This window comes from Notolepis coatsorum, assembly GCF_963971535.1.
Source record: "Notolepis coatsorum genome assembly, chromosome: 15".
Taxonomy (NCBI): domain Eukaryota; kingdom Metazoa; phylum Chordata; class Actinopteri; order Aulopiformes; family Paralepididae; genus Notolepis; species Notolepis coatsorum.
The window spans coordinates 35,356,285-35,382,820 of NC_140179.1; the positions used below are offsets into that span (position 1 = coordinate 35,356,285).

General features: G+C 41.9%; 2 protein-coding genes across 3 annotated transcripts in view; both read left to right on the plus strand.

Annotated features, from left to right (window-relative positions):
* The window catches only part of hmga2 (high mobility group AT-hook 2), a gene marked incomplete at both ends in the record, with an annotated part of 206,204 nt that extends 204,713 nt beyond the window's left edge, over positions 1-1,491 (plus strand). The window contains 2 exons of the mRNA XM_084330966.1: positions 834-905; positions 1,427-1,491. Of these exons, the coding sequence (XP_084187092.1) occupies positions 834-905; positions 1,427-1,491 (137 nt within the window). The remainder of the gene's footprint in view (positions 1-833; positions 906-1,426) is intronic.
* Positions 1,492-5,191: 3,700 nt separating this feature from the next.
* On the plus strand, positions 5,192-18,876 carry LOC311241562 (beta-2-microglobulin-like). Of its 2 annotated transcripts, XR_014620554.1 has the most exons (5): positions 5,192-5,405; positions 7,705-8,007; positions 14,726-14,771; positions 15,954-17,231; positions 17,375-18,876. XR_014620554.1 is itself a non-coding variant. In XM_084330421.1 (4 exons), the coding sequence occupies exons 1-3, from the start codon at positions 5,339-5,341 to the stop codon at positions 14,746-14,748; spliced, it is 393 nt and encodes a 130-aa protein (XP_084186547.1). In that variant the 5' UTR covers positions 5,192-5,338; the 3' UTR covers positions 14,749-14,771; positions 15,954-17,361. The 2 variants fall into 2 exon arrangements, 1 of the variants encoding a protein (XP_084186547.1); XM_084330421.1 differs by lacking the exon at positions 17,375-18,876 and having other exon boundaries at positions 15,954-17,361.
* Positions 18,877-26,536: the final 7,660 nt, after the last annotated feature.

Genomic DNA, 26,536 nt, shown 5'->3' on the forward strand with positions numbered 1-26,536 from the left:
CGTATAGAGTTGTAATTCCATCAATAGAGTTGTATTTTACTCCATATAAGAGTAGTAATTGCCTCAATATAGTTATAATTCCCTCAATATGGAGTGTTATTTTAATCTATATAGAGTTATATTTCACTCAATATAGTTATAATTCCCTTAATATAGAGTGGTATTTTAATCAATATAGAGTTATATTTCACTCAATATAGTTATAATTCCCCTAATATAGAGTTATATTTCACTCAATATAGAGTGGTATTTTAATCAATATAGAGTTATATTTCACTCAATATAGAGTGGTATTTTAATCAATATAGAGTTGTAATTCCCTCAATATGGAGTTGTAGTTCACTCAATATAGAATAGATTTCACTCAATATAGAATATCATATTTCACTCAATATAGAATTAAATTATAATTTACTCTGGAATAATACATTTAAAATAAACAGGGTCAAAGCAGAAATCAGTATTTAACAATGCACTTTTATTTGCTTGAAACAGGCATATCCTTTCGGATGCAAAAACTATTTTACATAACAGCAGTGTGAATGCGACACAACCAAAAATCACTTCAAGGGGCGATCGATAGAAAAAAAGGTCATAAATCAAATAAGACAATTACATTTTGGCCTCTGTAGCATCCCCTTAACAATTGTGTGTATTGAGCTGTACTGTATTGTACCCATTCTGCAATCTGTTAATAAAATGTTCAATCAATCAATCAATTCAACGCAAAACGGACATTGTAGGAGGTAAATGATACCAGAAGATGGCAGTAATGCAACGTTAAGGATGCAAGCTGCCGTTAGAAGAAGAAGAAGAAAAAGAAGAAAAAGAAGAAGAAGAAGAAGAAGAAGAAGAAGAAGAAGAAGAAGAAGAAGAAGAAGAAGAAGAAGACTCCGAGAGGGAAGGTAGCACAAGTGGGTCAAACGGTGAGGGTAGGGGGAAGGATTTTTCAGAAGGGTTGAATATAGTGGTGCGATTTGAGGGAGAAGAGGGAGTTAGGAAAATAGAGCCGAGACAGCTGTCAAACTTCATAAGAGAGCAGTTAGGAGAGGTAAGGTACGCAAAAGTGTTAGGGGATGGGAACTTGTTTAGAGCAGGTAGAGAAGGTAAGGGAAATGAGGAGCATTTGAAAAGTTATTATCCATAGAGTAGTGAGAGTAGGGGAGAAAAGGGATGGTGGTTGCAAGGGGGTAATTAGTGGAATTCCAATCAAGGTTAGTGTAGAGCAGCTGGTAGGAGATTTGAGGAGTGATAGACGTAATGGGAAAGTTAAGAGTGCAGAAAGGATGAAGAGAGGGGCAGATAAGATAGAGACGGAGACAGTAGTTATTCAGTTTGAGGGTGAGGTTAGTCCGAAAGAGGTATTTTTAGGGTATATGGCATATAGGGTTAGGGAGTTTGTGCCGAAACCGTTGAGGTGTTACAGGTGCCAGGAGTTTGGACATAGGCTATAGCCAAGACATATTGCAGGAAGGAGCAGAGATGTGCTAGATGCGGTGGGGGGCATGACTATGGGAAATGTGAACAGGGAGTGGAGCCGAGGTGTTGTAGTTGTGGTGGGAAGCATAGTGTAGCGTATTGGGGTTGTGAGGCGATGAAATGAGAGGTAGTGGTCCAGCAGGTGAGAAGGAAAGATAGGATATCGTATGCAGAGGCAGCTAGGAAGGTAGGACAGGGAAAGCAAGATAAGGGACGGGTTTAGAGAAGGGCATTTGGCAGTAAGGGTAGTGCAGGAGGATCAGGGAAAGCAAGATGGGGAACAGGGTTTTAGAAAAGGGCATTTGTCAGTAGAGGAAGTACAGGAGGAGAAAGAGGGTGTGGGGGGAGAAGTTGAATATAGTGGCCTTTGTAGCAGGAGTGGTAAATGCAACAATGATGGTTAGCAGTAAAACAGATAGGATAAAGTTAATAGTTAAAGTAGCAGTACAACACATGGGTATGAAGGGGTTGACATCGGGGGAAGTAGTAAGAGAGTTAGAGAAGGGGGTTGTTGTGAGTGATCAAGTAAGGGAGTTAGGGAAAGGGGTGGTGAGTGATCAAGAAGGCCAGAGTCAGCCCACAGGAGGCAATGAGTGACTCATAGATTAGGTTTGGATAGGGTGGCGATGTTAGGGATGGGTTTTTTGTTTTGTGTGTTATGGGGTTTATTGGTTTTCTTTATTGTTTTCTTTTATTTGCCTGGTCTTGTTTATCCGGCCAGTTGCTGGGATGCTGAGTTTCGTAAAAGTCAGTCAAAGCTTACCAAAAGCACGAGCAGTGAACTCCAAGCCCACGTGACTGAACTCAAACTGGAAAGAAACAGACTAAGAAATGACGTAAACTCCATGATCAAAACAGCAACAAAAAAAATCATCAATGACAAAACTGAGGAAAAAAAAAAAAACATGAACTTTGGAAATTACTCAATAATCAACTAGGCTGCAGTAAAAAACTTAAAACCAGATTCTCAAACATAAACATAAAGACGGACAACACGCTCATCACAGACAAGCTGGATGTAGCCAATTACTTAAACATTTTCTTCACAAACATAGCCACAACACTGGTAAGCAAACTACCCTCCCACTCAGGGCATTATGGGGTAGAACACATAGTAGCATACTACAAGAACCTAGGGGTCCACAAAGACGACTTCAAACTGGAAATGGTAACAACAGATGAGGTATACTAAAAAAACTGAGCGCCCTCCAACCGAACAAGGCCACTGGCCATGACAACATCCCCTCCAAATTCCTCAGAGACTCAGCAGCCGCCATCACCCCAGTCATCACACACATAATAAACCTCTCCATAAAACAGGGATACGTCCCCAAGGACTTCAAAATTGCGAGAGTAACACCCCTGCACAAAAAGGGCAGTAAATTAGACCCAGGCAACTACCGCCCTGTTTCTATCCTTACATCCATCTTGAAAGTCATGGAATTTTTTTTATACAAACAGGTCGAAAAAAAATCGAATCTACGAATTCCAATCTGGCTTCAGAACATCCCACTCCACTGACACATGCCTTCTCTATTTAAACGACCACATCAAACAAGAGGTGGACGCGGGCAAATACTGCGGCATGGTCATGCTGGACCTACAAAAGGCCTTCGACACTGTCAATCACACCATTCTGATTGACAAGCTAAAAGCAATTGGTTTTGATAGTCTATCAGTGGATGCAATCCTACCTGGAGGGGAGAGAACAGATGGTGGAGGTAAACGGTACCTTATCCCCCCCCCTCACAGTGAGCTGTGGTGTTCCACAAGGAAGCATACTAGGACCGCTACTGTTCCTAATTTATGCAAATGACATGTCGTCAGCTTGTGACTGCAACTTGTTCCTGTTTGCGGACAAGGACAAGAACAAGTTACAGGTTGAAAAAACCCTCAGCTCGGAACTAGGCAAAATCTGCATATGGCTCGCTGATAACAAACTATCATTACACATGGGCAAAACAGAGTCCATTCTCTTCGGTTCAAATAACAAACTCAGCAAGACCGACGGCTTCTCAGTTACAGTGGGTGACAATATTGTCACAAGGAAAGAAGAAATTACCTACCTGGGTTCCATCCTAGAGGCAAATCTTTCCTGTGACAAAATGGCATCCAATGTAATAAAAAAAGTCAACCAACGAACTCGATTCTTGTACCGGATCTCCTCACTGGTAAACAAGAATACCTTGAAGACTCTGGCAGGAGCACTCATTCAAGGGTACTACGACTATGCTTGCACCTCATGGTACCAAAGCACCTCAAAGGTGCTAAAAACAAAATTACAAACATCTCAAAACAAACTGGTCAGACTACTGCTTGACCTTACTCCTAGAACCCACCTCACCCCTGCCCACTTTGACAACCTAGGATGGCTTAGAGTAGATGACAGAGTACAGCAACTTGCAATGGGCCTGGTCTACAAGATACACTACACAACCAAGGTACCCATGTACATGTCAAAATACTTCCCAAAGGTCAGTGAATACCACGATCACAACATTAGAGGGAGCTCCACAAATCATGTTAAACCCAGATTCGGCTCAAACAAGGGACTAAACACGTTTCGCAATTATGCAATGTGCAACTCCCTACCCAAAGCTGTAAAGGAATGTGAATCACTACCCACTTTCAAAACCACTCTCAAAGAACACCTACGGGAGACTGCAATTCTAAACTGGCCCCTGTAAATGTCCTAACCCAACCCCCTCCAATGTACAGTAAATGACCAAGTATGGTTTTGTCAATATTCCAATGTACGGTTTTGCTTGTACAGTTGTACAAAGTTTTTTGAGAGTGTTTTTGAAGGTGGGTAGTGATTCACATTCCTTTACAGCTTTAGGCAGGGCGTTCCACATTGATGTGGCATAATTGCGAAACGTGTTTAGTCCCTTGTTTGAGCCAAATCTGGGTTTTACATGATTTGTGGAGCTCCCTCTGGTGTTGTGATCGTGGTATTCACTGACCTTTGGGAAGTATTTTGACATGTACATGGGTACCTTGGTCGCGTAGTGTATCTTGTAGACCAGGCCCATTGCAAGTTGCTGTACTCTGTCGTCTACTCTAAGCCATCCTAGGTTGTCAAAGTGGGCAGGGGTGAGGTGGGTTCTAGGAGTCAGGTCAAGTAGTAGTCTGACTAGCTTGTTTTGAGATGTTTGTAATTTGTTTTTTAGTGCCTTTGAGGTGCTTTGGTACCATGAGGTGCAAGCATAGTCGTAGTACCCTTGAATGAGTGCTCCTGCTAGAGTCTTCAGGGTATTCTTGTTTACCAGAGAGGAGATCCGGTACAAGAATCGCGTTCGTTGGTTGACTTTTTTTATTACATTGGATGCCATTTTGTCACAGGAAAGATTAGCCTCTAGGATGGCCCTGATGTAAACAAGACGAAAGTCTTTCTCTGGTCTGCATCCCCTTAACATGTATTGAGCTGTACTGTATTGTATCCATTTTCCAATCTGTTAATAAAGTTTTCAATCAATCAATCAATCATGTACAGTAGGTGGCGGTATGCGCCTTTTTTGTGATTGCGACCCGACATTAATTCCAAAGAAGAAGAAGAAGAAGAAGAAGACATTGTCAAATGGATTGTACAGTAGGTGGCGGTATGCGCCTTTTGTGGTCGCGATCTGCCATTAAATTATTAAAGAAGAAGAAGACTCCGTGGGCAATCTGCGCATGTGTGGAGTTCTGAAGGGTCATACTCGAAAAGTGACTACGAGACGATACGATGTGTGTCTTTTCTACTGTGTCTGTGTGTCTTGTTGTTGTGAAGCCACTTCCTATTTACTTTATTGTTAGTCGTCGGTTTAATTCTCAGTGAGCCTCCTATTGAATTTTCACTCATTTACGTTTCTTTGAAAGAATGAAGACGCTTGCCTGCATAATTGTTTTGGTTTGCGTCCTTGCGTCGATAAGCACGGCCAAAAAATGTAAGTGCGTGTACTATTTTATTTGGCCTATAGCATAAACGCTGATTAGAGAAACAACGCAATGATCTCGCCTCATTCCAATTGTTTTTCAGGCCAGTTTTGGGATTAATTCAAATTCTAAAAACGACATTCAATTAACCTATGTATATATATCATGATTTTAATCCGTTGAAGTCCAAATGTGGTTGATTGATTGATTGATTGAAAACTTTATTAACAGATTGCAGAATGGGTACAATACAGTACAGCTCAATACACACAATTGTTAAGGGGATGCAGACCAGAGAAAGACTTTCGTCTTGTTTACATCAGGGTCCCCCATTTTCAATTCATCAGGACATATATGACATACATGACATACAGATAGTCAGTACTGCTACATCTATACATTTATGACATACCAGATTTGCAAATACAGTACTGTTTGTGATACAGAAGGAGTCAAGAAAAGGGAGTATATACATTTGACGTAGAAACTGTACATTGGAGGAGGTTGGGTGGGGGGGGGTTGGGTACATTGGGATATTGACAACCATACTGGGTAATTTACATTGGAGGTGGTTGGGGGGGGGGCACACTGTATAAACAAGTAAAACTGTACATTGAGGGGGGGGGGGAGACACTGTACAAACAAACAATTGTACATTGGACTATTGACAACCATACTAGGTAAATGACTGTACATTGGAGGGGGTTGGGTTAGGATATTTACAGGGGCCAGTGTTGAATTGCAGTCTCCCGTAGGTGTCCCTTGAGAGAGGTTTTGAAAGTGGGTAGTGATCCACATTCCTTTACAGCTTTGGGTAGGGCGTTCCACATTGATGTGGCATAATTGCGAAACGTGTTTAGTCCCTTATTTGAGCCGAATCTGGGTTTAACATGATTTGTGGAGCTCCCTCTGGTGTTGTGATCGTGGTATTCACTGACCTTTGGGAAGTATTTTGACATGTACATGGGTACCTTGGTCGTGTAGTGTATCTTGTAGACCAGGCCCATTGCAAGTTGCTGTACTCTGTCGTCTACTCTAAGCCATCCTAGGTTGTCAAAGTGGGCAGGGGTGAGGTGGGTTCTAGGAGTAAGGTCAAGCAGTAGTCTGACCAGTTTGTTTTGAGATGTTTGTAATTTTGTTTTTAGCGCCTTTGAGGTGCTTTGGTACCATGAGGTGCAAGCATAGTCGTAGTACCCCTGAATGAGTGCTCCTGCCAGAGTCTTCAGGGTATTCTTGTTTACCAGAGAGGAGATCCGGTACAAGAATCGAGTTCGTTGGTTGACTTTTTTTATTACATTGGATGCCATTTTATCACAGGAGAGATTAGCCTCTAGGATGGAACCCAGGTAGGTAATTTCATCTTTCCTTGTGACAATATTGTCACCCACTGTAACTGAGAAGCCGTCGGTCTTGCTGAGTTTGTTATTTGAACCGAAGAGAATGGACTCTGTTTTGCCCATGTGTAATGATAGTTTGTTATCAGCGAGCCATATGCAGATTCTGCCTAGTTCCGAGCTGAGGGTTTTTTCAACCTGTAACTTGTTCTTGTCAGAGACCAGCAGGGCTGAGTCGTCCGCAAACAGGAACAAGTTGCAGTCACAAGCTGACGACATGTCATTTGCATAAATTAGGAACAGTAGCGGTCCTAGTATGCTTCCTTGTGGAACACCACAGCTCACTGTGAGGGGGGGGGATAGGGTACCGTTTACCTCCACCATCTGTTCCCTCCCCTCAAGGTAGGATTGCATCCAGCTCACTGATAGACTATCAAAATTCAAAACCAATTGCTTTTAGCTTGTCAATCTGGTACCATGGTAAAACACGACTTTTACCGTGTCTGTAGTACCAATGTGTACCATGGTAAATTATGTATATACTGTACAATGGCCGATACTATGGTAAAACAAAATAGCATAAAACTACCATGGTACTTGTGGTGTGTTTATATCATGACTTTGGATTATGTGTGTGAATGAATGAAAACTTTATTTAACAGATTGCAGAATGGGTACAATACAGTACGGCTCAATACACACAATTGTTAAGGGGATGCAGACCAGAGAAAGACGTTTGTCTTGTTTACATCAGGGTCCCCCATTTTCAATTCATAGTGTGAGGTGTGAGCTAGCCTTGAAAATGTAAATTTGTGATTTTCTATAAAAAAAATTGCAAGTCCATGATTTGTATGTAAACAAGGCCGTAAAATAAACTTTGTTCTGTTCTGTTCAAACGTTCCTACTACTAGGTCTAGGCGGAATTCATGCCTGCTGAAAGTGAAACTATCCTCTGAATTCCCCCTCCCCCCTCCAGATGCACCACCCATGGTGCAGGTGTACAGCAGTATACCTAGCTATTATGGGACGAAGAACAACTTGACCTGTCACGTGAGTGGCTTCCAGCCGCCTGACATTACGATTGAAATCCTGAAAGACGACGTGGAGATCCGCCGTGATGCCGTGCAGACCAACATGGTCTTCGATACGACCTGCGAGACGGGCTGGCAGTACCTCCTCACCAAGACTGTTCCCTTCACACCAGAGAAAGGCGAGGTCTACACCTGCATGGTCACTCATGTGACAGGACTGGACACGAAACGTACACAGCACACTTGGGGTAAGCATCTCTCCCTTTTTGGGGGGTTGAATAGTTTAATTCGAATCAGGATATCTGTGGGGTAAATGCATAATTCTCAATTGAAGGCCTTAAATGTATTTAAAAGACTTAATTTAATTTACACAGGTATACAAAAATAAATAAAAAAATGTGGGGGTGGGGGGGAAGCCCGGCAATCGGGAGCTTGGTGCGTCTGGCGATAGCTTGTATGGAACTCACAATAATTCAAATTGGCGAGCAAGTGCAGCCACCAGTTCAGTGTCAGTGTTTTATTTCTTTTTTTGCTAGTATGGTCGTGAAATTGGTATTACATTTGGCTCTAAGTGGCATTAAAAAGTCTTAAATGTAACTTGTTCAAACCTGCAGATACCCTTTCGATCCTTAAAATCCCACAATAAATCTTTTAGTAATTTTTTCCCCCCAGTGGATGTGATGAAGATCTTTGCTGAATTTTACTCGTAGCACGCCTCCCGCCCAGCGGGTGTCTCTGTCGCCTCACTCCGTGTTTCTCCTGAACTGCTACGGAAACTCAGTTTGACCAAATTACATCTTTTGACAACAAAGATTAACCAAATTACATCTTTTGACAACACAGATTAAACCAGTGCCGTCAAACCTAATTGAATGAATATAGAATCTAAATCAACCCGAATCAGGGACCTTGTGAATGAAAATCGGTTAGTCAGCGACAATTACCTCCCCTATACATTAGACCGGAAACACGTCAATCACAGGAATTGTGATGGCCACGCCTCTATTTTGGTCATACCATGCCCCTTTTTGAGGAAAGGAACTGGGGGAATAAACGGGGGTTAGGTGCCGTTTGTTCATAAATTACAACTTTAGGACAAAACACACTATGAATCACACTGAAGACTATCAAGGCTCTGGTTCTGGTAGTTCTGGTTCAATTGATGACAGGCATAAATACTGTGCTTTACGCAATCAGGTGACAAAACTAAACAAGGTATAAAAAAAGGGACTATTTTAAACAGGTTATATGATGCGAGAAATTATAGCAAACAAATATGGAATGTTTTTAATGAAATGATGGGTCGAAAGACAACTGTGTGCACACCCTTAGTGGAATCAAATGGATTTGTTCTCACGAAACCAGGTGAGATTGAAAATAATTTTAATGATTATTATGTGGGTAACTGGGTATCTAAGGCATGCTATGAATATTTCAAACAACCTTAAAACAAATTACTGTATTAAGTATATTATAATGAAAGACAAAATGTGTGAATTTGAATTTCATCAGGCTGAAGTCAGTGAGATGGAGCGGTTACTCCGCTCTCTACAGGCCTAGATAACCTGGATAGTAAAGTGCTGAGAATGACTGCTGGTATCATAGCATCTCCTATATGTCATATTATGAATAGATGTTTGGATGTGGGCCTATTTCCAAATATGTGGAAGGAGGCTAAGGTGTTTCCTTTACCTAAGGATACCAAAGCTGCTTTTAATGAGGGAAATATTTTATTTCAAACAAGCTTGCAACAGATTCTCAACATGCCTATAGAGCTGGTCACTCTACTTCTACTGCTTTGATACAGATGACTGATGACTGGCTTAAAGCTATAGATAACTATGTTGGTGGGAGCTGTGCTGTTAGATTTTAGTGCTGCATTTGATGTGCTGGACCATTCTCTACTGGTTGAGAAACTTAAATGCTATGGTTTTAACTCTTCTGCTTTAAAGTGGATACTAAGTTATTTGTCCTCTAGAAGGTGTATCTAAATGGCAGCCTGTCCAGTAGCAGAGGTCTCTAGAGTGTGGCGTTCTGCAAGGAAGTTGCCTAGGACCTTTGCTCTTCTCTGTATTTACTAATGACCTATCTTGGGCTACCAAATGTGCTACAACAGTTCTTTATGCAGATGATTCAACATTGTATTACGCTGCACCATCATGCAATGTACTTAATGAAGTTTTGAGCAGAGAACTTAAAGTTGTGCATGACTGGGTAGTATGTATAGACTTGTCCTTAATATCTCCAAGACTAAATGTATTGTGCTGGGAACAAGGCACAGGTTATCTACAAATCCAAAGCTTCATTTAAACTTGTGTAATTCGGCAGTTCAACAAGTTGAAAGTACTAAACTCCTTGGAGTCATGCTGGATTGCACTCTGTCTTGGTCTCAGACATATTAATTATATTGTTTTTAAAATGGGAAGAGCAATTGGTATTTCCAGGAAATGTGCTTCTTTTGTTGCCCGTCCCCTTTTATGTCAGATAGTGCAAAGTTTAGTTTTATGTCATCTTGACTATTGCTCTGCGATGTATGTGGTCATCTGCTGCCAGTGGTGACCTCAGGAAGCTCCAGGTGGTCCAGAACAGGGCAGCACGGTTGGTACTGGGCTGCTCACTAAGGTCTAATGTGAGCCGTATGCATGCCCGCCTCTCTTGGCTTAACGTTGAAAATAGATGGGGCGGCTAGGTGGTGTAGTGGGCAAGGCGCTCGCCACCAACGCTGGAGACGCTGGGTTCGAGCCCAGCTCTCTGTGTTGCTACCAGCTTGGCTGCTCGCTCATACTAACACAATTGGCAGTGTTAGGGGTGGGAAAGCTGGTGGGTGGGTCCTGGGCGTTGTGGACAGCGACTCCTACAGTTCGGTCGGGCGCCTGCTCAGCGAGGGAGGGATCTGGAGGGAGGTAATGTGACCTTCCACACGTTACACTCTCCCAGTGAGAGCCTGCGCTGCCAGGCTGGCTGCCGGCTGGCTGCACATGTGTCGGAGGAAAGCATGTGATAGTCTCCGGCCTCCCGGACCAACAGTAGGGGGGGGGGGGGGGGTGCGCAACAACCAGGAAGGGGGTTGGGAATTGGCATAACGACTAACAGTGGGATGGGAGAAAAATCGGAAAAAGGAAGGGGGAAAAAGATAATAAAAAATAAATAAAAAATTTGCGAACGCATAAACTATATCTTAAATTATGGCTATGTGTCTAATACGCCCGTCGCTTATCAATGACTTGCTTGCAGTCAACATTGTCGAAACGGATTGTTTTTTCATCGGTACAGTACATTTCCGTTTTATACCATTTTGAAAAACGCTAGTTTTTGGACATTTCCAGAAAAAAGTGATTCTGCAGGAATCGCCCTTTACTGGAATACACAAAAAACTGTAATTTTTCTGCCTATTTATGAATAGTTTTCAAATAAACGCTAGATTAACCATAGTATATGTGTACTTATGCACGCTAGAGAAGCGGGCTGAAAAATCGATTATCTTATTTCCTGATCAGCACACACACACATACACACATAGGGGACACGTTGATATATCTGTGAAAAAAGCTCTGATTATCCCAAGACTGGTAAAATAGATTCCTTACCTCAGATCAGATGTTCTCCAAAAAGATTATTCCAATTCCTGATCGCCATTCCAAATATCGATCGTGTTTATTGATCCAACGCTGGGTGCTCGAACACATATTCCACGCTGTTCTGAGGGACCACAAAGACTGCAATCGGCTCGGATTACATGCCTGACAAGTAAAATGTGGATTCTGGATTTTCTTTTCCCCATGCGTTTTCATTCAGTCTAATCCAAATGGTGCATTACCATCCAGGAGACCATAGGGGGCGGTATTTTCCCTGTTCGAGCTCAGAGAGAGTCCCAGTGGTAACGTGAGGCTAGATTGATGAAAAATGAATGGAAATCGCAAATTTATTTTTACGATTAATAACGAGATTTCTCGTCGTTGCCACTGAACGGTTGGCATGAAATAACGAGAATTCTCGTCGTTGGCACTCACAAAGTGTTAAAGGGGAACTATTTTACTATTTCTTTCACTATTTGGGCACTTTTACACAATTCCTGTGAGTTTATGGAACACCTCTGTAATTATATATTTTTTTTAATTCATTGTTTTGTATTTCTAATCAAGTCCTCAAAAACAGCATTTTTCTACCTGAAGATCTTAAGCTGTTTTGAGGCTGGGCTCCTAAACCACTGTGTGTGGCCGTCGCGCGTCGCGGCATCTGGGACATTAACATGCAGCGGTGTCTTTCTGACATCACAAATCATCACATTTTCAAATGACTCAGAAGAATGCGCCAATATGAGAATTAGAGACATAGATCATATTAATATAAGTCCACATAGCTAGGAAACAATGCTAAACACTGAAAAAGGCCATTTATAAGATAGTTCCCCTTTAATATACTTGTGCTGTTCAAGTTGGTCATGAGCAGTAAAACTCCTGTTTTTATACATAATCAGGTTGTTTTTAGTAATACTGTGCACTAGGGATGGGTACCGAATTCGGTACTTTTGAGGTACCGAACCGAAAGACGTCGGTACTACCGAGTATCGAATCAAGTGAGAAACCAAAAAAAAAAAAAAAACAGTCGGAGCAATGACAAGCCGAAAACTGTCGAAATTGTAGTTATTTGAAGTTTGGATTTTTTTTTACGACTGAGGTAGGTAAATTACATTTCTTGAGACTAAAGTACCGAAAAAAGGTACCGTTGGGTACCGGTATCGATTCACAGGTACCGGTATCGTTTCAAATGTGAAAGGTACCCATCCCTACTGTGCACGAGCATTACACTAGAGGTTCCAGTAGTGGGCAGCTTGAATTGCCAGGTCCTAAAACCAACGATTTAAGGAGATCTTTTATTTTTAGAGCATTAACTCTTTGGAATAACCTGCTTCAAAACCTCTGCTGCATTTACAGTAGATTCACTTTTTAAAATAATCTTAAATTGTTTTTAAATTGTTTTTAACACTGTAAAGTAATTTTGTTTTTGTTTTACACTGTAATGTAATTTTAGCTATCTTAGGCCATGGTTACACTGGGTTAAAACAGCAACGTTCTATTTTCGAATGATTACGTTTGCATGTCCAAGTTCAAAAGAAACGCCGTTTGGGCAGGAAAACGCGTTTTCCTAGTGGCAACGCTCAAAAGGTGTTTTCGTTTTGGAAACTCGCCGACAATGGTGCCATGTAATTTGCGCAAGCCGGATACGGAGACCTGCACGGTTATTTCTAGTGTTTACAGCAGAGCTGTCCCAAGTAGCTGCGGCTACCAACGTGTTGTCAAGTTATTGTTATAAGGAACCCAGTACTCCAAACTACAACAGTCTGCATTCCCTTAACAATTGTTTGTATTGAGCCGTATTGTACCCATTCTGCAATCTGTTAAATAACATTACATCCATTTATTCTGCTAGCATTAACGTTAGCCACAATGCTATACTGTTATAATGGCATATCCCTAGCACGTAAGCTAACAAAATCGGTGATCTTTTTGTGAGACTAAACTCCGCTCTTGGTGGTCAATTGTGTTGATGTTAGTTTTGTTTCATCAACAAATCAAAAGAAAAACTGAAAACGAAACTGGCGCTAGTGTAACCGCAGCCTTAATTGTTACAGTAGTTTCATTATGCATTGTGTGTACTGACTTTTAATAATTTTGTTTTTGCAATAATTGTTTTTGTATTTTTTTGTGTGTGTGTGTGGACCCCAGGAAGACTAGCTGGTTGCTATGGCACCAGCTAATGGGGATCCCTAATAAAATAAAATAAAATCAAGGCCCAGCAATAGTTATTACCTTTGAGTTTGGAGATTCATAAGCATAATTAATATTACATGAACGGCCAATGGTGGCCAGTGTTGGTAATTAATTGCTTGACTTAAAGGTCCTGTGTCTTATAAATGGCCTTTTCCAGTTTTTAGCATTGTTTCCTAGCAATGGGGGTTTATATCAATGGGGTCTGTGTCTCTAATTCTCATTTAGACTCATCAGTCTAGTCTCGAGTTCACGAGATCCTCCCTCACTCAACTAAGCCATTCTGATTTTACTGTTTTGCTGACGTGAGTAAGGCACTGGTTGTAGTCACCGCCCACAATCAACAATTCGCTCAACAACAGAGCGAGTGGAATTACTTCCTCAAATGGGTTGATGTGCGCGGGTGCCGACAGAGAGAGCAGAGAACGAGAGAGAGAGAGAGGGACACAAGCATTTACACACAACCTCCAGCCCTGCGCGCAGGAGTGTGTGTAAATGTGTGTGCGTGCGGGGATGGAGCTTCTCCACTCGCATATCACTGTCAAAATATCGTTGCGCACGCTCCCACGCCCGCCCGTATTCTGATCCGTGCAATAATATTCACAGGGGTATATATTGTCATTTGAAACAAGTTACCAATGCATTGTCCTGTGGGATTATGCCCTCCCACGGCAAAATTAATTAGTATCCCCCTCCTCTATCTCTCTATCTCTCTCGGTCTGCCAGTGCAGACTGTGGGTGACTGTCACTCAAAGCGCTTATGGGCAGAGCCCAGCCCAAAACAGCTTGAAATCTTGAAGTGGAAAAATTCTGCTTCAGAGTACTTGATTAGAAATACAAAACAATGAATTATTTTGAAAAATACTAGACAGATGTCTTCCATAGACTCACAGGAATTGTGTAAAGTTGCCCAAATAGTGAAAGGAATAGCAATGCATGTCCCCTTTAACATTATGCACTAACAAAACAAACGTTTCAAACAATGTAAGTGTTCTGCCGACAGCTTTTATATACAGGCAAAATACAAGGACGGTCAATAGGAACACGGTCTGTGTTTCCACCAAAAGGCAGGAGCGTCCGCGAAAGTACCCGGATTTGCCGGTCTGATGCATCTAGTCACATAAACACACTCACCACATGCACTCACCAATGCACACATATCTAAACACATTTGTGGTGTATTTCTGTCTTCCCACAGAGAACGATGTCGGCCATGTGTAGGTCTCTGGCGTGCCTTGCTGCAGGTATGTATCGTTTTCCACGACTTGTATAAAAAAACAAGTTTTTTTTATTGTGTATTTTTACAGTTTTGAGTGAGGCAATAGTGGCCCAAATCAGATTTTTATTTTGCACATATGGAACTCAGATCCGTTTTTTTCATGAAAGTATGAACAGGACAAATCACATGGAATCTGATCTTTTCAATTCTGATTTGGGCCACTTTCATTATGTGGTCCTAAATCGGATACAGGTCTGATTTATTTTTTTGCAATGCAACCTCAGTCTGAACAGTAATGCGACTTTTATGTCACTCTAGATTGACATTTGTCAAACAAAAATCACCCAACTATTGTTCATTTGCACATGCGGGTCAGTTCAGGAGCAGAAAACAATATCTGAGCCATAAATCAGAATTGATTGATCGAAAACTTTATTAACAGATTGCAGAAGGGGTACAATACAGTATGGCTCAATACACACAATTGTTAAGGGGATGCAGACCAGAAAAATACTTTTGTCTTGTTTACATCAGGGTCCCCATTTTCAATTCATGACATTCATGACATACACAACATGCAGATATACAGATATATATCATCCAGACATTTAAGACATACAAGATATACAAATATACAGTACTGTTTAACACATTGACCGCCAGCAGCAGGGGGTGCTGATCCCCCATCAGCGCCAGGTCTTTATTCAATGGATATCGTTTTAGAATGCCAAACTTGCGAGTCCTAAAACTATATTTTATATTATAGCTATGGATCTAATAACGCTGTCGACTGTCAGTGAGTTGCTTTTGGTCAACATGCAAAAAACGGATTGTTTTTTCATTCGTACATTTCCGTTTTATACCGTTTTGAATATGAGTATAGTTTGAGAACTTTGAGTGATTCTGAGTAATTCCAGGAAAAGACGAGGAAAAGGCATTTTAGTGTAATCCAGTTATCACGTTGTAATTTTTCGGCTGATTATCTAATCCTGAAATCAACGCTAGATTATCATTATGTCTCCTTGTGCATACATGAAATGGCCCTCGTAGCGGGGCATAATCTGGGTTGAACATGATTTGTGGAACTCCCTCTGGTGTTGTGGTCGTGGACTTCACTGACCTTTGGGAAGCACTAATTGAGCACTAAGGCTTGCAGTGGACTTGATATTGTCACTTACCTGTCTGTCCTTGATTTGATAACCCCCAGGTCGAGCCCGTCCACAGGAGCTCTGTAATCACAAGGAGTGGAGGATGTATCCCGGTGTTTCCTGTACCCAATGAGCGTTTGTTGAACAATGAAGGGAAAAAACTGGAAATCTTTTTTGCAATTTTATTCTGGTGATGGGATTTCTAGATTATCACACGTGGTGTGTCGTGAGCAGCGAAGCGCCGGCAACATGAAAGCACGAAGCCTTTTATCTCATTGTGTTTTTAGTCCTATGGAAGTTGGTTTCCTGATGCTAGACTAGTTGAGAAACTAAATTAGTATCAGCAAGCACTCAAATTCCAGTTAGTGTTTTGGGTCGATACGACATTTTACATCACTCACTGGATTATTTAACTCATGATTTACCATTATGTAAGCAGATATAGCGATATATATCAAATATAGGGGGGGACGGCGACGTATGCTGCTTATGCTATTAATTTGTTCCACGTGACTCAGCCTTAGGAAAACTCCAACATTTTGGGAAATTCGCTTATTTGCCATCTACCCTGGAGTTAGACAAGAAGATACATACCTTTTTCTTCTCTGTGCATGCAGTAGGAGTAGGAAGACGTTGGGAACTACCCCGACCGCCGACCGGCACTGCCACCAAGCCTCTTCAACTCATTCAAAACGCAGCGGCCCGCCTGATCTCAAATCTACTGAAGTCGGCCCATGTCACCCCACTTCATAGGGACCTGCACTGGCTCCCCATTGCTGCACGTATCCGCTTCAAGGCCCTCGCCTTGCATACCGTGCGGCAAAGGTAACCGCTCCCGCCTACCTCCGGTCAATGGTCTCTTAACTACACACCCTCAAGACCCCTACGCTCTGCATCTTCTGGCCGCCTCAGACCTACTCCTATCCAAGCTCCGGGAGGGTCATCAAAGAGAAGCCGCCTATTCTCAGTCCTTGCCCCACAATGGTGGAATGAACTACCCACTCCAGTTAGGACAGCCGAATCCCGTCCAATCTTTCGCCATCGACTAAAGACGCACTTCTTCAACCACTATCTGAAATAATGAAAAGAAAAAAAAATCTAACCCTAACTAACCTTACTGTCATGCACTTGTCCTAATAAACTAACCTACACTGTAACACGCAACGCTTTGATGAACATTGTTACTCAGCTGATAGAGTTGTACCCTTCCTGATGACCTGTCGTACAGAACTTGTAAGTCGCTTTGGATAAAAGCGTCAGCTAAATGACTAAATGTAAATGTAAGCGTAAACTAGGCTAATGGAGGAACCTACTTCCAGTGACTGACGCTAAGCTAGGCTAACGGTGCACGTCTTCCTACTCCTACTGCATGCACAGAGAAGAAAAAGGTATGTATCTTAACACTCCAACATTTTGGGAACCCAGGAGTTAGACAAGAAGATGCATACCTTTTTCTTCTCTGTGCATGCAGTAGGAGTAGGAAGACGTTTGGAACTAGGCTAATGGAGGAACCTACTTCCAGTGACTGACGCTAAGCTAGGCTAACGGTGCGTGTCTTCCTATTCCTACTGCATGCACAGAGAAGAAAAAGGGTATGTATCTTCTTGTCTAACTCCAGGGTAGATGGCAAATAAGCTAATTTCCCAAAATGTTGGAGTTTTCCTTTAAGCTAGCCCTTTTCTATTGGTAAGTTTGGAGGGGGAAATGCATTCTTTTGTGTCTTGCTAAAAAACCAAAGCTGTCTTGGATAGAGCGTGGGAATGCTAGATTATGCCAGTATAAACTACTGAGCAGTCAGTCACAGTCAACCAGCACCTGCTAACGGGTATGACCGTTTACCTCAACTCGTTAGTCCGGATCCTGCGGTCCCAGGTTCAAATCCACTCGGTCACACCAGCGTTGAAATTATTTCACTTTGAATTGTTTACATAAAAACGCTGCAATGGTGAATGTCAATGTGCCAGCCTAAGCATAGCATGCAGGGGCCCGCAGATCTGGAACGAGCTCGACGAGTCTGGAACTGTCAAAATCCATCACCACCTTCAAAAAATCACTGAAAGAGGAACTGTTCAAATCATATCTCTAAATAGAATCCAGCTGCACGATTTTGGGAAATAATCTAATTGCGATTTTTCTGACAGATATTGCGATAAAATTTGCGATTTATAATAAAAAAATATTTAAGCAGCCCCACAGAGGTTTATTGTAAAATGCGGCTTGCATCTGGCCTACGCAGTGGGTCTTTTCGGGACACCGAGCCTGAAAATGTTTCTTTTTACCTGGGAATCGATTCCGGTACCCAACGGTACCTTTTTTTTCTGTACTTTACTCTCCCTCTCTGAAGTCTAAACTTCACAACACACAATCTAAAACCCCTTACCTCCCTCTCCCAAACCGATCTTGTATCTCAATGGGACTTCCTGGTTAAACAAATTTAAAAAGAGTAAAAAATTAAGAATTGCGTTTTTTTTTTTTCAATTTGATAATTGCATCATTCCAAATCGCGATTTCGATTTAAAATCGATTAATCGTGCAGCATTAATTGTCTGTATTTATGTATCTATGTTGTATGTTTGTTAGTAGGTAGGTGTGCAAGCTACCCATATATGTTTTTGTTTGTTTATATAGTTAATAAATGGCACTGGATCCTATGTACACTCCTATACAATGTGCAGTTTTAGAGGTTAATTAATATATATAATATTATAATATAATACATGATTAATATGTACTGTCCTTTTTAAATAAACTGAAACTGAATTCAGTCAGTTCCGGTGAGTGACCAGTCTCAAAATAAAAAATTTACATTTTCTGTGACTGAATGTTGAATGTATGTATGCCATATTGCTGACCAATGAAATGTGGTTTTATATGACTTTTTTTTTTTTATTGGAAAATTTATTGGATCTTGAAACGGGTCCATGCTCAGTTTGCTTATCTGTCCTTTTTCAACACTTAATAAAAATCCACACATTGATTGAAGAAGTAAATCATGTTTGTCCTTTAATTCTCTTGGGATGCATTTCTTATGCTATAGATACCATCCAGTCACTAGAGATGTTATGATGAATAAAATTAAAATTATGAATTCTAAAAAAGAATTGGGAGGAAAAGCAATACTTTTATTTAGCACCTTTCTAAAAGCCCTGTGGATGTATTATAAAGATGTTATCTAGTTTCAAGTTGTTTTATTTGTCATGTATATAACATACATTACAGTGAAATGCTTGGTTCTGTATGAGCCCCCTGAGAATGTGCTTCATGCAGTAAAAATAAAGTCCAAACACTGTCATGCTTCGTGGGAACAGGGTGAAAAGGATTTATTGATTGAACAGATTGCAGAATGGGTACAATACAGTACAGCTCAATACAAACAACTGCTAAGAGGATGAAGGACAGAAAAAGATTTCCGTCTTGTTTACATAAGGGTCCCCCATTTTCAATTCATCAAGACATTTATGACATACAAGACAAACAAATATACGGTACTGTGTAAGAAAGAGAGAACATCATAAAAAAATTTCAATCCGAAGGGGAAGAAACTACATTAGGGGGGGGGGGGGATTTTGACATTTACAGGGGCCAGTTTCTAATTGCAGCCACCCGTAGGTGCTCTTTGAGAGCGGTTTTGAAGGAGGGTAGGGATTCACATTCCTTTACGGCTGTGAATAGGGCGTTCCACATTATTGCGGCATAATTGCTAAACGTGTTTGTAGTTGGATGCCAACCTGAGCATGACATAAGAGCAAAATGGTCGCCGTGTGTATTATGGTCAGTGGTACTTCTGTGGGGATTTCACCTCCTGAGAACATGCAGTGAGAAAATACTTACAAAATTGTTTTAGGAAGAGAGCGAGGCCCGTGAGCAGCCTGGGGGAACCTCACTCGCCCAGTCCAGAGCCTTATAATGATAATAATAATAATAATGCATGCTTACCAACTGTCTCGCCTGTTTTATTGCAACACTACTATCACCGACATCTAAGAAGGGACCCCCCCCTTGAACGGTTTCTCTCCTCCACATTGCCTGTGGTGTATTTTTTCCTATAGCTAGGTTTTAGTGAGTTTTTCCTTACCTTCGCGTGGGGTATGTCTGGGAAATGGGAATGTTGCATTAATTTGTTTAAAAAAAAATTGGACTTCATGGTGTTTTTGTTTTGTTCTTGATTTATTGTGAGGTTTCTTGACTTGTTTAAAGAAGACGTGAATGAATGAAAACTATTTAACAGATTGCAGAATGGGTACAATACAGTACGGCTCAATACACACAATTGTTAAGGGGATGCAGACCAGAGAAAGCCGTTTGTCTTGTTTACATCAGGGTCCCCCATTGTGTCCAGTCCATGGGGACATTAAGGTGTGTTGTCTGGCCTTACAAATAAATTTGATTTGATTAATACAGTATCTGAAGAAAACTAGAATGCTAGTTATGTAAACTATAAAAACACAGCTAAACTGTCAGCACAGCATCAAATAGTTAATAGTGCATCCACATCTTGAGCTGCAGAACACGTGGCCCGTTTCTCAGCTGTATCCACCCAGGCGCTTTTTGTCGATAAAACACAAGTAGTGTGAAAACCAGCATCTCCAGGAACATTGGCAAAATCTATCTCTAAACAATGTTTGTATGTCTCCGCAATGGTATGGTTCTCGCCTGGTAGGTTAAGCCACCGTTCGACGCAGTTTCTATATCTATCCCGCCGTTTTTTTTTTTTTTTTTTTATATAAATTTCTTTATTACAGGAAAAGTAATTTGTACATTTACAATTGACAACAACATTCATTTTCCATCTTTTTTCTTTTCTTCCCCTTTCATTTCCCCTTCCCCTCCCTCATACCCACCCCACCCCCCCCACACCGGGGTTGTCGAAAACACATCTGCAAAACATCCAAACATACAGCATAGATGCTACTGGGAAAGAAAAACAAAAAACAATAATAATATCAATCAGACCCATCTGTATTATGCACAAACATTTAGATAAAAAGAAGTAAAGAAGGAACTGAAAACACAAAGAAAACTCTAGCACGGCTGTGGCTGTGGAAGAAAGTCATCAATGAGATTAATTCACTCTTTCCCTCACCCCTGTCTATAGTATTGTGGTAATTCTTGGGTAGTTTGACCTTCTGCAGCTGCGTCTCCCGTTCCCCTCTCCCTCCCCCAGTTACCCACCCAGCCCCCGGGGGTCTCATTCACACCCATACATACCAGGACAGGGAGGGGGGGGGGGGGGGGGGCGGGAATTAGAAAATAGGAATAAAATAATAATAAAAAATAAGGAAGTGCAGTTAGAGGTGTAAAGCTCTATCCTTTCTAAGTCTCTTCATTGATAGTCAGGGTATCGATGTGTTGCAGAAATGGTTGCCAGGTCACATGGAATGTTTCAAGGGAGCCCTTTAGGGAGAATCAGATTCGCTCAAGCTTAACGCAATGTAGTATCTCATGTATCCATCTGTTGTGAGTAGGTGGGGAGGGGTGTATCCATTTAAAGAGAATAAGTCTCCTAGCGAGGAGGGTAGTGAACGCCACAACAAAGGGGTATTCGGGATACCGAAAAAGGCAGTGAGTGGATCAGGGTCTAACGTCACGCCCAAGACCCTACTTAGTGTATCAAATATTGCAGTCCAAAACTCTGAGTTTGGGGCACGTCCAAAACATGTGCATATAATCGTCTGGAGATTGTTTACATCTATTACACGCATCCGTTCTATCCGGGTATATCTTTGCTAACCTCGCATTGGTGTAGTGAACCCTATGCAGGATCCTACACTGCAGCAAACTGTGTCTTGCACATATAGAGGAAGTGTGTACAAGGTCTAATATATGATCCCATTGTTCATCTGTAATGATAATTCCCAGATCTTCGTCCCATTTGGCTAAGCAAGTTGGGTTCATCCAAAATATTTTATCATAAAATTGAGACGAGCCCTTTCCGCCCGGTACCGAGCGATAGGAGAGGGTCAGTCCTAGAGTCTGGAGGACGGCCAGGGAATTGTGGGAATTGGTTCTGAACAAAATGTCTGATCTGAAAAAAACGGAAAAGGTGGGAATTTGGGAGACCAAATTTTTTTGATAGTTCTGCTAACGACGAGAACACACCTCCGGAGTAGAGGTCATTAATGGGAGGTACACCTTTGTTCGCCCAGCTTCTGAATACAGGATCAGAACAAGACGGTAAGAATAGGTGATTATGAGAAATTGGAGCTAGCCCCGACGGAGCGTGTAGGCCAAATTGTTTCCTAAACTGATTCCAGATTTTCAAAGTATCCGTCACAATTTGGTTCCGAGCCACGTGTTTAATAGGGATCAAAATGGGTAGTTGGGATGTTGCCACAGACCAGAGTGAGTACTTTGAAGAGGAGACTTCCATCCGAGCCCATTGGGGTTGGTCTTCTTCCTCCCTCCTGGTCCTCCAGTAAAGGAGTTTGTTTATATTACATGCCCAATAGTAATAGCGAAGATTGGGCAAAGCCAAACCCCCTTCCGATTTGGGAAGTTGCATGATCGTCCTCTTAATACGTGCTCTTGTTACCCCACAGGAATGAACCTATAAGTTGATCAATTGAAGTGAAAAAGGCTTTATTAATAAATATTGGTATATGCTGAAAAGCGTATAGAAATCGGGGTAAGACTACCATCTTTATCAGGTTAACCCTTCCCAGAAGCGAGAGGGGGAGAGAGGACCATCTCGTCAGATCTAGCTTAAAGCGATCCAGCAGAGGACGGAAATCTTTTGCGAAGAGCTCTGTCTGTGATTTGGCCATAAAAATCCCTAGATATGTGAATCCTTCCGTGGCCCTTTTAAAGGGGAAAAGCGATTGAGGAAGCCGTTCCGCAGATGCATTAACAGGTAAATATTCACTTTTCTGAAGATTAAGTTTGTATCCAGAGAGCTGCCTATGTTGTTCTAGAATATCCAGGATAACAGGGATGGACGATGACGGATTGGAGACATAAAGTAGGAGATCGTCGGCATACAATGAGAGTTTATGAACCAGGCCGAACCTCTCAATCCCCTCAAATCTGTCCTCACTGCGAAGCCATATGGCTAAAGGTTCTGCGGCGAGCGCGTAGAGCAGGGGAGAAAGCGGGCATCCTTGACGGGTGCCGCGATAAAGCGCAAACTGGCCCGACTTGGTACCATTCACATTAACCGAGGCCACCGGGGACGAGTATAGGAGTTTTATCCATGAAATAAAACCCGGGCCCAAACCGAATTTCTCAAGTGTATGGAACAGGTACCTCCATTCCACTCTGTCAAACGCTTTCTCAGCATCTAGGGAGAGTACCATTTCTGGTGCGCCAGTCGTGGTTGTGAAAAGGATATTTAACAGCCTTCTGGTGTTAAAGAAGGATTGCCTGTCCATGATGAAACCCGTCTGATCCGGGTCTATCAGGACCTTAGCCAATATTTTACAATCCACATTAAGGAGGGAGATTGGTCTGTAACTGCTACAAAGGAGAGGGTCTTTACCTTTTTTGAGCAACAGAGACAGTGACGCCTCTGATAGCGTGGGCGGCATTTGGCCCTTTAGAAGGGAGTCATTATATACTCTCAGTAGAAAAGGAGCAACCAACACGGAGTAGGTTTTATAAAATTCTGTAGTATAGCCATCTGGCCCGGGTGATTTGCCACTTTGTAAAGATTTGATTGCCTCAGTCACTTCAGAGATGGTTATAGGCGTGCCTAACTCTTCAGCTTCCGCTTTATTCGCCTGAGGGTATTTGAGAGACTTGAGGGGGTTTGGGCGATCCCAGTCCTGCTGGGAAGACTCCGACGTGTAAAGTTTGGAATAGTAGTCAGAGAAAAATTCTGAAATTTCCGTAGGGTCTGTTGTAGTGACACCTAATTGAGATTTTATCCTGGGAATCAGTCTAGAGGCACTCGCCACTCGTGCTTGGTACGCAAGTAATTTTCCGGCCTTATCCCCCTGCTTGAAAAAACGCTGCTTGGTGTGTAGGAGTAGTCTCTCGATCTTACTAGTTGAGAGCAAATCATATTGTGATTGGAGCTGGAGTCGTTTCTTATATAGAGCAGGAGTTGGTTTAGATGAATACTGGATGTCCAATCGTTTAATCTCATCTGATATACCCGTTAATTTGGATTGTTCCTGCTTCCCAAAATGAGAGGTAAAGGAGATGGCCTGTCCGCGGAGATATGCCTTAAAGGCCTCCCAGAGCATGTCACTGTTAACTTCAGGTGTGTCGTTTATCTCAAAGAAGATTTTTATTTGTGCATGAATAAAATCCTTAAATTCAGGTTCAGATAATAAGTAGGAATTGAATCTCCAAAATTTAGAGGGTGTTCTACCCTGGGGGAAGTTAATTTCAACGGATGTCGGGGCATGATCGGAAATGACTATACTATGGTACTTAGTAAGGACTACATTATGTAGTAGTTTTTCATCTAGTAAAAAGAAGTCTATCCTCGAATACGTGTGGTGGACATGGGAGAAGAAGGAGAAAAGTTTATCGGTAGGAAATTCTTCTCTCCAGGGGTCTATAAAGCCAAGCTGTTCCATATGAAATTTTAGGATGCTCGCCGCTTTGGAGATGGTAGTACGTCTATCCGAAGACCTATCCAGTTCCATGTTTTGGACCTGGTTAAAGTCTCCTCCGATAATTACGTGATGATCATTAAGGTTAGGTATCGAGGAAAATAAATTAGATACAAATTTATCATTGTCCCAATTCGGTGCATATATTGAGGCCAAAACCACCGGAATGTTCTGCAGCTTGCCCGACACTATAACATATCGTCCGTCAGGATCAGTTAAAATGGTGGAAGGCTCGAAGGGTACATCCCTATGTATAATAATTGCAGCTCCCCTGGCTTTTGCTGAGAATTTAGAATGAAAAACGTGTCCCATCCATGCTCTCTTAATGCGGGGGACATCTGAGGTGCAGATGTGCGTCTCTTGTAAAAAAACAAAGGTCACCCTTGAGGTGTCGTAGATGGTTAAGTACCTTGTTAGCCTTGATAGAGTTGTTCATCCCTTTGACATTCCATGAGACGAAACGGATGTTCCTGCCCGTCACTGCCATGTTCTGTTAAGTATATACATACCTGAGTCGAAAAGATAAAACATTGGAAGAGAGGAGAAAGGTAGAGGGGGATAGAGAAAAGGGGGGAGGGGTTGATGCACACACATACACCCACACAAACACTCACCCGGGGGTACATCCCTTGGTCCCTAAGGGAATAGCAACAGCCTCTGTACCTCTTCGGATACATTCCTTCCGGTGGAGACTCCATCCTCACTCCCCTTGTCCCCCTCTCTCCTGTCAATTTCGAACAGCCTCCAATACTGTTACGGATAAACCTTTAAATTTGAGTTAAAAGAACATTCGAACAGCCAAAGAAATAAGAAATAAAAACAAAAACAAAAAAGGGATGCTTAAATTAAAAAATTAAAGATTGGGATAACAATGAAAGATATTTGCAACACAACTCGAGGCTCATCCATTAGAGCTTGGGCATAAAAGCGCTACCAATGACTCCCAATAAGGAGTGTGACCCATAGAAAGTTGAGAGTGAACAAGTAAACCGAGGTGTTCCAGTGTGTGTAGGTCAGCCTACAATTCAGTGGACCTGGGCAAGGCCCGCCTCCAGCCTACAACAGCTCGGGGAGAGTGTCTTTAGCCCCTACTACCAGGCCCACTAGGGATATAAAGATTGCAAAACCAAAACAGAGTTGAAACAGGGGTGCCACTCTCTTCTTTTCCCCCCTTTCTTCTGTCTAAAAAAATAATAATAATTATATACATACATTTAAAGAGTAACATAGTAATAAACATGAGGTATATGCAGTTACAGGGGTTACACGATTCAGGGACCCCACAATGTACCTAAAATATGTATAGAGAGGTAATGTGGTTAGTTACATCCGGCAGTATCTGTACCTTAAGACAGTAAAAAGAAGCGTGTGCAAGTTGAGTTGGCCCAGTCAATACCTTGAGTGCTTCCTGAAACATGCATACAAAACCCCCACTACTCAACAGATACTATCCGGCTTGTTTGTATTGAGACCCTCAAATATTAAGAGGAGCATGTGCACCCTGAGTATGCTCACCCTGCATAGAGAGTCATATGTATATAAATCCATACAAAAGAAAAGACAAATTAAGTTAAGAAAAAAAGGGGAAGATTATATACATATATAAAAACTAAAAAAAAAGGGGGGGGGGGCAAAGACAAAAAAATACAAAATAGGGAGCAGAAGAAAACGGCATGCAATCATTCACAAGGTCATGGCTATAGCAACCTGGTTGGCATAGGGTTCCTTTTGAAGGAGTCACTCCGATTGAAATAACAATATTCCCCTTCTGAGGCATAGGTGGCCAATCTATAGTGACTGGGCACTATAACATAACCAAGGTCCACAAGTTCAGCCGAACACTCAGTATGTCGTAATCATGCCTATAGCTGTTGGTGTTGGTTTCAGCTGGCCCCGAAGTGTCCGTTAGGCCTAGGTAAATGGCCTAGTAAATTCAGGCCCAGTCTCTGCGCAATGAATACTCCTAAAGCATACAAATAGAACCTTCATTATCCCGTCAAACAGGTCCATTCCATGTATCTAGCAGCCTCTAAACAGAGGGAACGTCTACAGTTTGAATGGGAGAGAGACACATGTAAAAATAA